Below are 12252 nucleotides of genomic sequence, written 5' to 3'. Positions count from 1 at the left end.
TCCTGGCTCTGAGCATCACTGACTCCTGGTGGCCCAGGCACTCCCCCGTTGACCCTGGGCCTGCATGGCCTCTGCACTCATCTAAGTCATCTGCCCGGCACCTCTAGGCATTGGTGTTTCGACCACAAGTTTAAAATCTATTAAATTCCCCTCCAGACCACTTCAAAAGAAGATGTTGAAAGCAGAGGAGGAGAACCCTGTTTGTATTATTCGAAGAGACTCACCATCCAGTCGTGTGGCCACTTCCTACTTACTTTGTCCCAAAATAAAATGGACAGTACACCCTCTGAGGCTTTGATGTAGCTATTTCATTATTTAGAAGGAGAGGGCTTTGAATAGAACCAAACAGAATTAGAGAATTAAAGGAAGTGTGTGGCACTAAACAAGGGTGAAACATTGAGACCTACCAGGAATTTGTTTGAGACAAATTAAAAGCAAAAAAGTAAACAGTTCTAAGTAAGAAAAAGTTAATTGGATTCCCACAATGTTTTCAATCACTGTCACTCAATTTATTATTAGCCTTAGCAGGGAGGAAATACGTAACAAGCAATTATTATCCTGAGAGCAGCCCTTCAACACTGTCCATGTTTTTAATTCTTGACAGCACTTTATTTGGTTTGGTTTAAGTCAGAAGTTATAACAAGGTGTTCTTCTTTCCCAGATGTGTGGAAGTTGGGGAAAGAAAAAGGGAATAAAACTAGAGAAAAAGCAGTGACTGCATACATATGCATAGGTGTGTGTATTTTTAGACTGAGAAAACCTTTCATGATCTGAATATTAGAATCCAATCATAATTTCCCCATCTGTCTGATCATTCTTGGCTTCCATCGCTGCTCCTACCTGTGCTATTGGTATTTTCTTTTTAGAAGTAATGCATTTTCTATTTGTTTTGTTATTTGCCTGATTGTTTTTTCTTATTTCCCTCTGTTCTACCTTCTCTTGCTCTTGATCTTGTATCTTCTTTTGTCTCTACCTCTCACCTCTCAGTCTGAATGATTGTGTTAGGTCACCCACTGGGCAGGTACTTAAAAAAAAAAATAGATACTCAGTTCAGAAAGTACATTCCTGGAGGCATCAAATTAATGAGTATCTCGAGGTCTGTGATACGGAAGGAGAGAGAGGAAAATGAATGAAATTAGAAATGTGAAGCACTGATTATTGGTGGCCTTAAGCATCAGTCCAAACAGGGGTGTGTGCACATGTACACACACACACACACAGTCACAGGTTAACAGACCAGAGTAATGAAATGATGATGAGGGATTGATTCCAGAAACCATGGTAGACCCCTTTAGATTTTAATCTTTTTTTAAACAAAAGGCATTTTTTTCATCATGCTACAGAGAGATGACTATAGAAAGAAAAGAAAGTAATGCATTTTATATCTCCAAAGACCTTCTTTATGGTGAAAATGGTGCTTTAGGTATTGTTTAAGAAATTGATGTCATACATCAGCTACAAGTTATATTATTTGTATATGTTTTTGAATGTTCATGCTTATTTGCCAAAAATACTTTAGGTGTTCTTTTCCCCTCTGGAGTGAAGTATTATTCTTGTTTTTTACAAATATACACGGAATTCTCATGTGAACTTGTGGGAATATGGACATATGTTCAGCTATGGCACTTTGAAACATGCCGCAATATCCGGGGTAATGATCAAAATATTTAATGGCCGCTAAGGCATGGGCACCAACCAATTAGAGTAGGCATTGGCTGAGAACAATGTAAGTAAGAGTAGCTGTGCTACTGATGCCCTGAAGTGCATTAGCCTTGTGTATAATGGATAGAGGACCTCGTGGGATTAGTTGCTAACTAGGAGGTTGGGGTTAGTAAAATTTATTGTAATTCAACATTTGGGTAAGATGCTTTCAACTGGATTGATGTCCCATTCTTGATTACATATGATATATAGCTTTTCCAAATTGTCTATTGCATGGATTACATGACTAATACGAGAATTATAGATGACCTCTGTTAAGTTCCTATATTTGTGATAATAAGTGTATTCTATACATTTTTCAACTTGTATAGTAATTTAGCTCCATCTCACTAGGGACAATATTAAATTTATATTGTGTCTAGTGTATTAACTCATATTAAAGTCATTAGAGATTAGAAAGAATTGTTAGTTTTTTAAATTCTCTCTCTCTTTTTTTTTTTTTACATCTTTTTAAAACGTGGGTTGGTAAGAAAAAAATACTAATGATTCTGCTTGCCTGTAGGTTTTGTTAATGGAGTAGAGGTGGGATTTTATAAACCTAATTGGAAATAATTTTAAAAGTAAACTGTAGCGTTAGAGAATAAGTTCCCACTCAGTTGTAAAAGAACAATAGCTTTTATGTATTTAACAATTGGTGTGATTTAGGCAATATTTATCCCAAGTGCTTTATATAAATCATCACATTTATTACTTACAATGATATTATAAAGTAAATATTATTCTTAAAGTTGAATTCAGAGACTGATATATTCTACATTTGCTAATTCCACATCTTGCATATATATTAAACCACTCAGGGACAAGCACAGTATTTATAACATTGTTCTTGTCCCTTAAAGGAGGAAAACTGGGCTTTATATTGACAGGCTAACTTGGACAATGTAAGGCACCTAGCTCTCCATTAAGCTAATACGTGCAGACACTGAGTGAAAATTTTAAACAGTTAATGAAAGAACTTCTGAATATTTCTGGTGATGGTGAGCTCACTCCTTTGCCTCCCTGATTTTAGTGCCAGGGCAGCCACTAAACTTCAAGGCAGAACCTGAATCGGAAACAAGTATTTTGCTCTCTTGGACGCCTCCACGTTCAGACACCATCGCCAGCTATGAACTGGTCTACAAAGATGGGGAGCATGGAAAAGAGGTAGGACTGTGCTTTTCGCCTTGTCGTCATTCTCTACACCCAAGCGCTGCTCTCATTTTGTGTAATTGCCCAAGTTCTGTTAAAAGGTCAGATATCTACAGAGGACCTTGGTGGAAAAGATTTATTCATCAAAAGAGAAGCTTGACCAAAAAAACAGAAAGAGTATTTGGAGACTTGCTGGGGTTAGGACAAAAGAAACAAAAAACAGCTATTGTCTGTATTGGAAATTTCTTTTTATAATTCTGGTTTCTAAGTTACTTATGGAAGTATCTGCTTGTAAAAGAATATACCCCTTGAGATTTGGGGATTTCCTTTCTTTGTTTTCTGCATTAAAATGCTTAAGTCACTGTTAACACATGACTAAGTGAGCTCCAAGGCTTTGGGTAGATGAATTTGTCTAAACTGGTTTCAGAGAAAGATGCCCCATAGCAAATGTTTGTTTGTATGCCAGTGATTGTTTGATATGAATGTGAAAATACATACATATATATATATATATATAGTTTATGTTACACAAATAAAATAACAGACTGTGGAAGGCTAGAAATTGTTAATAGTTACTGAAAAGAGAAATAAAAATCAAAATAACTAACACATACATTAACAGGCACTATAATAACGGTTTCACACATATTGTCAATCCTTACAGTAGTGCTTTGAGTCAGCCTCTATTATTAATCTCTTTCACATATTATAACAAAATGGAGACACGGAAAAAATTAAATGATTAAATAATTTGCCCAGAGCCTCATACTACTGAATGGTAGAGCTGGAATTTGAATCTAGACAATTTCCAGAATCTATGTTCTTAACCATTAGGATATACCGGCCCTTGGGTATACTTTGAATAGATTATATAAATCAGTATTAAGATACATCTAATATTTTCAGAAAGGGATAGTAATAAATATGTTTCTTTTGTTATCGTAAAACCCATTAAGGGGAACATTAGGACAAAAAAGTTGGTAAAACTCTATGTGAAAACTCAATCCACCAAGCCATTTTGTTGTACCTCTTAGCATCCTTTATCTTAAAAATATCTTCACAAAGCAAAACAGCCCCTAAGTTCTAAAAAAAGAATACCTTTCTTAAACACTCACATACTAAATGAACTGTTACCAATTAACTTGTGGCTCATCATTTTGAACGCTATAATACATTAATATGCTACTGTAAACTTCTATTTTATTACATCTCTTTGAAGTGAGCAGAATCTCCAAAGACCAGGTTCTAAAAGCAATGCTTTTAGATTTAGCTAACAAAGCTGATACAAATTAATCACTCAAAAAGTTCTAGAACTGAAGTGCTGATATATAACGTAAAGTACTCGTGTTACAGCTGTTGGTGTTTGTAATAAGACATAAATTAGCATTAAATTATTTTAAATACTTACCATTACCCAACTAAAAAACAAATAAAATAAAAACAGTTAAAGAGAGTGCCAGTCCTTTGGAAACACTATGGATACTTGACTATTGGCATACCTACTCTGCTTTACAATTGTTTATTTAGGAAATTCCTTTTTTTCTTGTTATTTGGTAAATCTGAAATTTCTGAAAATTTTGTATTTGCAAGCCAGAACACCCTAGGGGTGTTTTCTCTAGTTTTATATCTGAACTGCCCTTGACTGACTTCTGTTTGTGTGAACAGCAAATGCTATTCGATAAAAAGCCTTATAAGATTATTGATGCCATTACTAGACTACATAATAGCATGCATTTTAAGGTTTACTACAGGCTCATGTTCAATCTGAGATTGACTACCCATAGATAGCTATATCTTTGCTAAAATGCAAAGGCAGATTTCAAGCATAAAAATAAGTTACCATATTCAAGTAAAAAAACCTTATTTCAAAAGCCCTTTATGATGTTAACAGTTATAGAAGAGTTTGTGATTTCTTTTTTCTAGCTGTAGGTTCCATATTCACAAAGAAAGGAAGTGTTAAAATTGATTTGAAATCAACCTAGGGTAACAGTATAGTTTTATATACATTATCCATCTTTCTTCAGTAACTGACATCCGATTTTTATTCCCTCAGGCCTTGGCAATTCCAGATCTCTTTCATAACAACCTCACGTGAACTGTATGCCGGTTTCCATTGTTACTTCCGGCCATATTTTCTTTGCCCCTATTTACGTTGCAGATGGTCACGGGAGATGAGCTAGACATCTCTTCAAATGGAATGTTAGGCATAGGCCATTGTCAGGGGCGGGGGTCAGTTTCCATTGTGGGCAGTGTCACCGCAACAGACATGACTTAAAGGTTGAATGCATTCATGGGTGGTGGGCCTCTCACTCCCTCTTATCTGATGCATTTGGAAAACTGTGTCATCGTTTGGTAGATCCCTGACTTCCTTTTTAACAGTTGTCTTATTTGTTGTAGAAACTTGCCTTTTAAACTGGTATCTTCATTACGTACTTCCCCTAGTAGAGTCCTTGATACTCACTGTTGATTATGTTTGTGATATTTTGATGACATTATAACCCTGATTACAGAAATCTGATGTTCTGGGCAGTGTGATAAAAATATATGCACTGGGCTTCCCTGGTGGCGCAGTGATTGAGAGTCCACCTGCCAGTGCAGGGGACGCAGGTTTGTGCCCCGGTCCGGAAGGATCCCACATGCCACGGAGCGACTGGGCCCGTGAGCCATGGCCGCTGGGCCTGCGCGTCCGGAGTCTGTGCTCCTGCAACGGGAGAGGCCGCGGCAGTGGGAGGCCCGCATACCACACACACACACACACACACACACACACACACACACACACACACACACACACACACACACAAATATATATATATATATGCACAAATCTTAACGAAGATGACCAAGGTCCCTTGTTACTTATCCACAGCAACGGATTACCATTGAGCCAGGGACATCTTATAGACTGCAAGGGCTGAGACCAAACAGCTTGTACTACTTCCGTCTGGCTGCACGCTCTCCCCAAGGCCTGGGTGCTTCCACAGCTGAAATATCAGCAAGAACCATGCAGTCAAGTAGGTGTCTCTCTTTGCTTACTTTCTGCCCTTTTCTTCACTAGGAGGCGTTGCCAGCTCTTATCCCCACCAACAACAAACCTGCTAATTAATATTTAATAGTTGGTAGTCTCTATACTAGCAAGTGTCCAATTTGGGGGAGTAGAGCGCCATGACCTTGGTTTCCAGACTGGGTCCAAATGACAGATCCCATTCTCCCACTTCCAAAATTGAAAGACATTCAGGGAAGTTAGGAAACCTACTTGAGAAAAATGGGTAAAGGCGTTGGATCAGGCCCCATTTAATGAATTATAAAGCTGTAAAGCAAAATTCAGATTGAGAAAGCTGCAAAATAATCAGAGGAGAGCTTAGCAAACTAAAGAGACAGCAAAAGACCAAACTTTTATCTTTTTTAAGCACACAGGTTTTAACTTTGCTGATGACCAAGTCTTCATGTCACGTATTTTTTTCGTAGTTTGTTGTTAACTTTGCAAGTAGTTCATGTGGAAATTTGGAACATTCACAGAAAGTCTGTATTTGTACAAATTTAGGAACAATGGAATAATCACAAGTATATTTGCAATCCTAAATTGTATTTTGTTTCCTCAGGTTCAAATTCTTTTGGGAACTGTTACTCTAAAGCATAGTTGTGTTTATCACAGTGGAGTTCATTGTGTCTAGGGACGATTGTTTTGCATAAAGTATTATATGGCAGGTTGTTTTTGATGGAAAGTTTGGTGACTTATAATACTATTGTTTGCTCTTTATTAATAAGTTTCTATAATTAGTCTATTAACCATTTACCTTAAATTGAACAGTTTTATGGGCTTATTTCCTTAGATTTTTAAAATATTTTACATTTTATATGTGATTTTAAAAATTTTTATGTCGTTTTATCTAGTGACATAGATATGTATAAAATGAAACATTGAATTTTATAAAGAGAATGCTCTATTGACCTGATTTTTAGATTTATCAGCAAACATGAAATTTACATTTTTTTAGAAGATGAATTTCCTTTCATATAAGCAAGTCTTCCATCATTTCATTTTCTATAGATACTTGAAATCTTTCAGGGTTTTCGATGATAAAATTCATATTTTTCCTCAACACATGATTATTCATGTGAAAAGCATTAGGATTCTGTTGCTTAGTCCCTTACTGATGATAGCTTATTCCCATAAAATTTCCTTTTTTAAAACTGAAGCATGTAAATCAATGCAGTATTGTATGTCTGCTTTGAATTCCAGGCAGGCTAATAAGTAATATTGCAGAAGGTAATTCTTAAAATCAGACAATTAAAAGAAATGTGACACGCTTTAATATTATATTTTGCATGGTTTACAAACTTGACTGTTTTGCATACGCACACATATATATTCATACATACATACTTACATACAAAGAGACAGAATGAACTTTTTATAGACACATCAAAAGCTTATCCACTCTTTATTTTATTAAGGTTTCAAGTGGTGCTACATAGACTTTCACAGAATAGGAGGTCTGAAGGTAGGAATGTAGTGACAACCAAATCAGTTTTTTAAAAAGCGTTACAAATGTCTTTGCTGTTACATGAACAACTCAATTTATTATGAATGATAATGCATATAAAATAGTTTCATAATTTGAAATATAAGAAACTTTGGGCAGAATCAATAAAAATGATGTTCTTGTGATTTTGCAAACCTTATACCAAATATATAAGGCTGTTTTACGAGGATTTCCTTTTTGTCTGTACAAGGATCTTTTCATTTTGATTGCCTGTAATGAAGAACACAAGACATGTAAATTAAGAAAGACTGATGGGGCTTCCCTGGTGGCGCAGTGGTTGAGAGTCCACCTGCCGATGCAGGGGACACGGGTTTGTGCCCCGGTCCGGGAAGATCCCGCATGCCGCGGAGCGGCTAGGCCCGTGAGCCATGGCCGCTGAGCCTGCGTATCCCGAGCCTGTGCTCCGCAACGGGAGAGGCCATAACAGTGAGAGGCCCGCGTACCACAAAAAAAAAAAAAAAAAAGAAAGAAAGACTGATGATCGTCTAAATAATCAGATACACCTGACACTACATAATATTAAGGCTCACAAAGTGTAAAGAAATACCCAAACTACATGTTCAAATACAAAAAATTAGAAATGATTTACTCATTCTACCATATATATTGCCTTATATCAAAAAAATATATATATGCAAACATATATCATCCCAATTCTTTGTTCTTCTTTAGGAATATATATTATTAACTTTAAAAATAATTTATGATAACAGTCACATTGCTCTTTATTGCTTTTTTTTTCAAATAATGATATGTTTGATTTATTTGATGGAAAATAGTTGCTCAGAAGGTGACTAGTTTATTTTAGAATGGGCAGGAAGAAAGTTTATCTTTTAACTCTTATGTAAATCCTACTTTATATGAATAATTATGTACAAAATGAAAGGAGCTGTGTACAAAATGAAAGATAAGTCATATCTTTTCCAGATGGTTCTCAGGATTTTTTTTAAACAGTTCTTTTTAATGGCTGTGTTATTGACATTTTGTAAGGGATAGATGATTTTTATTGATTTTACCAAAATTTGCTGGTGGGATCTAATTCTTCACTAGCAATGGTGTCTCAAGAAGAGTTATAATTTTAAAAAAGCTGGAAGCTGACATAGGGTAAGTACAAGTTACAGTCAGAATCAACCAGCCTGACATTACCCTCGGGTAGGTAAATCCTGGACTATTCATTTTCATCCTTTATTGTTCTGCATGCTCACTGTATATGGGCTATGATCAATGTTAGGTTAACACTTGTCGTTAAAACTGGTCAGAAGACTCCGTTTTTCACATAGTCAGAGGGAACCCTTCTGTGTTTGTTGGGCTTTTATTTATCTCCCTTTTTAAAAAATTGGAATTGGTGGAAGGGCATCCAACAGTTATTGCCACTTTTCACTCTTAAGAACCTTTTCACAAATGAATACTATGTAGGAATTGCCCTCATTTTAGAATGCAGTAGTGAAAGCTTGAAATGGCATCTCTTAAACATCATCAGACTCTCATGTAATAAATCTTGTACTGTTTGCAGCTTTTTTTGAAGCTCGATAGTCTGTATAATAGGGCTGGGGAATACTGAGGGATTGTTTTAGAAGAAGAATTTAAATTGCAGGTAGGTAATTTTATTTTAGGCTCTGTTATCTTAAGGTTTCATTTTCACATATTCCCCCCACCCATTATTTAACAATTATTTTTGGTCATTTATTCATTTTTTGGTTTATTCATATTACTAAGCCAAGGTACATAAATTTATCTTTAAAAATTTACTTTAAGTTTCAAAGCCTTATTTTTGTTTTGTTGCCCTATTGTTCATTTATTTATTTTTGCCTTTTCTTTTGTTTTATCATTTTTTTTTTTTCCAACCACTCCTGTCCTTTCACTCAAACCCTCCTTTAACTCACTACCAAAATAAGAGCCGTCAGCTCCTCCTCAAGACATTAGTTGCACCAGCCCAAGTTCCACTAGTATTTTGGTAAGTTGGCAACCTCCACCAGTGGAAAAACAGAATGGCATTATTACTGAATACTCCATCAAGTATACCGCAGTGGATGGAGAAGATGACAAACCTCATGAGATTTTGGGAATTCCTTCGGACACTACCAAATACCTTTTGGAACAGCTGGAAAAATGGACTGAGTACCGGATCACTGTGACAGCCCACACAGATGTCGGCCCTGGCCCTGAGAGCTTGTCCGTGTTGATTCGAACCGATGAAGATGGTACGTTGCCTCTGCTACGTCAGTTTGCACCCTTCTGCCACAGTCTTGGTCTGCTGTCTTTTGATAGGCTAACAGTAATGCATTTTTCTCTGCTCATCTTTTTTACCCAGCAACGCTGTAACTTCAGTGGTTTTTGCCGGAGACCTATCTTTGCTACAGCCTGGGCATTTTTTTTTTTTTTTTAACTTTTTAAATCTCAACACTGTAATTTGCTTCCTTTTAAAAGAACAGTTTGCTCCTATGACCTTGCAATCCAGGCCCTTCTCTGTACCTCCATCTAAAGTCTTCTGCATATTTCTTGGGTTTTGTAGTCACTTCTTTTACATTTTGAAGTTAACTTTTCAAAAGTGCCTTCTTATCTTCTTGTTGCCTTTTTGTCTTGCACATTTCAGAGACACTGATGCTCGACATTCAATTTTTGGCATCTGTTGTATGGAATACCTTTGATATGAGAAAAAAAAAAAAGAAGAAAATCCATATAATCAAGAATCTTTTTTATTCGGCTAAAAAGAAACCTTGAAAACACACACACGCACACACACACACAACAATCAACAACCAGTTTTTGTTATTATTTCAATGCTATACTTCTTTGTGCTTTAATGCTTTGAACCTCAAAGCATCTTCCTTGGCTTTTGTACATTTTTTACATGTTTTTCTATTTCTCTGATACTCTTTTTTTCTTCCATTTTTTTTTTTTTTTTTTTTTTTGGCATCGGTCATGTTTTTTGATCTTTTCTTAAAAGGTAGAGCAGATTGGTTGAGCATTTTCCTTGGTTGAAAATGTTTGTATTCCACAAAGGAAACATAGTGGGTCTGCCTTTTTTTTTTTTCTTTTTTTCTTTTTTTTTTTTTTTGAACCTAAGTAAAGAAAATGCTCTGACTGGGTGGGACAAGTGCCTATAATTTTCTTTTATCCAATGATGTTGTTCCAGTTCCTAGTGGTCCTCCTCGCAAAGTCGAGGTAGAGGCTGTCAACTCAACATCTGTTAAAGTCTCATGGCGCTCACCTGTGCCCAATAAACAGCATGGCCAGATAAGAGGATACCAGGTGCATTATGTGAGGATGGAAAATGGTGAACCCAAGGGCCAGCCCATGCTGAAGGATGTCATGCTGGCTGATGCACAGGTAAGCCTCTGAAATTGCATATGTATATTTTTACAGGGTACGTTTATTTTAGTCTGTACCTGAAAATGGACCCCATTTTAATTTTTTTGGCATGTTAAAATTCCTATACAAAATTCTAGCTTTTTTAAAAAACTGAATTATAGTTGATTTACAGTGTTGTGTTAATTTCTACTGTACAGTGAAGTCATTCAGTAATACATATGTATACATCCACTTTTTATATTCTTTTCTATTATGGTTTATGACAGGATATTGAATATAGTTCTCTGTGCTATACAGTAGGACCTTGTTGTTTATCCATTCTCTGTATAATGGTTTGCATCTGCTAATCCCAAACTCCCACTCTATCCTTCCCCCACTGCGCCTCCCCCTTGGCAACTACAAGTGTGTTCTCTATGTCTGTAGTCTGTTTCGTAGATAAGTTCACAAAATTTTAGCTTTCAAAACACATGATCCATATTTACCTTCTCAATCAGAGTTGACTTCAAGTGAGGAAGTGAATTGAAATGACACATCTGATTAAAAACATGTAACTGTTTTCTTAAAATACAGATGTACGGCTCTACAGCTATATCTGAGTTTGCCTTTCTGACTTCAAAAAAATTGGTTGACTTAATTAAATCAAAGGGAAGAATTTCAAACAGCAATTTTGCTGATAAATCTACTTTCTGCTATGCTAAAAGTATTTGGAACTAAGCTGATCTAATTTCTAAATGTATGATTTCTGCCACTGAAGAATAGACATTCTTATTCAGGGAAAGGTATCCAGATAGTATTTTATTTAGTATTTCTTTGCCAAATTACATATCTAATGAAAATAATTGTTTCATTTCCCAGAAAATGAAGATAATGACAGTGATAAAAATTAGAGTTTCTCAGGGTATTGATGAGATCCCCTATGCTGAGCCAAATTAAGAAATCTATTAAGAGTAGTTGAGAATGTGAGAAATTCTGCCAACCCTAAGGCAGTGATTTACAACCATGTAGTCACGATTTGGTTTTGTAATATGTTGTTTAAAACAGACATTAATTTTTTTTTCAGTTTTTAAAAATAAATTAGAAGTGATTCAAAGACAGCACCATAATAAATCTACCTATACATTTATTTCTGAAAGGGAGAGGAAGATTTCAGTTAAGAACCGCCGTACTGGAGATTATACATAACCCATGAACTAGCTTACCTACGGTTGTTCCAATAGCGATGATGTATTAGGAATAGGGGAGTGCTTTGCTTATCCAGCAAATTGGTAGCCGGGCATGGAAATGGATGGGATTAGTGAAAATTTGAAGCGAAAATTTGAAGCTATTTCAATTGAAAATTCCTTCCTTTGTATGAAAGTGGGGAAGATTATGAACAGAGTTGAAAACTGCTGTGCCAGATTGCCAGATTTTGCCTTCTTTTCTCTGTGAAGATAACAGGGCTGTAAAGGGCTCTGTTTTTTTACCCCAATGTCTTTACTCCAAAGTCTTAATATAATCAACTCACAAAGGTACTTACGTTTGCTTCAGTTTCGAAACATTCTAA

At 35.9% G+C, this 12252-nt stretch overlaps 1 protein-coding gene across 10 annotated transcripts in view; it reads left to right on the top strand.

The window, feature by feature from the left end:
* PTPRD (protein tyrosine phosphatase receptor type D) overlaps window positions 1-12252 on the top strand; it is a gene marked incomplete at its 5' end in the record, with an annotated part of 417042 nt that overhangs the window by 231742 nt on the left and 173048 nt on the right. For 7 of the 10 annotated variants that reach the window (XM_082656696.1, XM_082656688.1, XM_082656692.1 and 4 more), the window contains 2 exons: window positions 2732-2865; window positions 5720-5864. In XM_082656696.1, coding sequence (XP_082512822.1) covers window positions 2732-2865; window positions 5720-5864 — 279 coding nt within the window. Of the gene's footprint in view, window positions 1-2731; window positions 2866-5719; window positions 5865-9292; window positions 9599-10533; window positions 10728-12252 lie in introns of all 10 variants that reach the window. The other 3 variants (XM_082656687.1, XM_082656690.1, XM_082656689.1) reach the window with 1 other exon arrangement.

This window comes from Grampus griseus, assembly GCF_964374135.1.
Source record: "Grampus griseus genome assembly, chromosome: 6".
NCBI classification, from domain to species: domain Eukaryota; kingdom Metazoa; phylum Chordata; class Mammalia; order Artiodactyla; family Delphinidae; genus Grampus; species Grampus griseus.
This window is presented reverse-complemented; position numbering and strand designations above follow the sequence as displayed.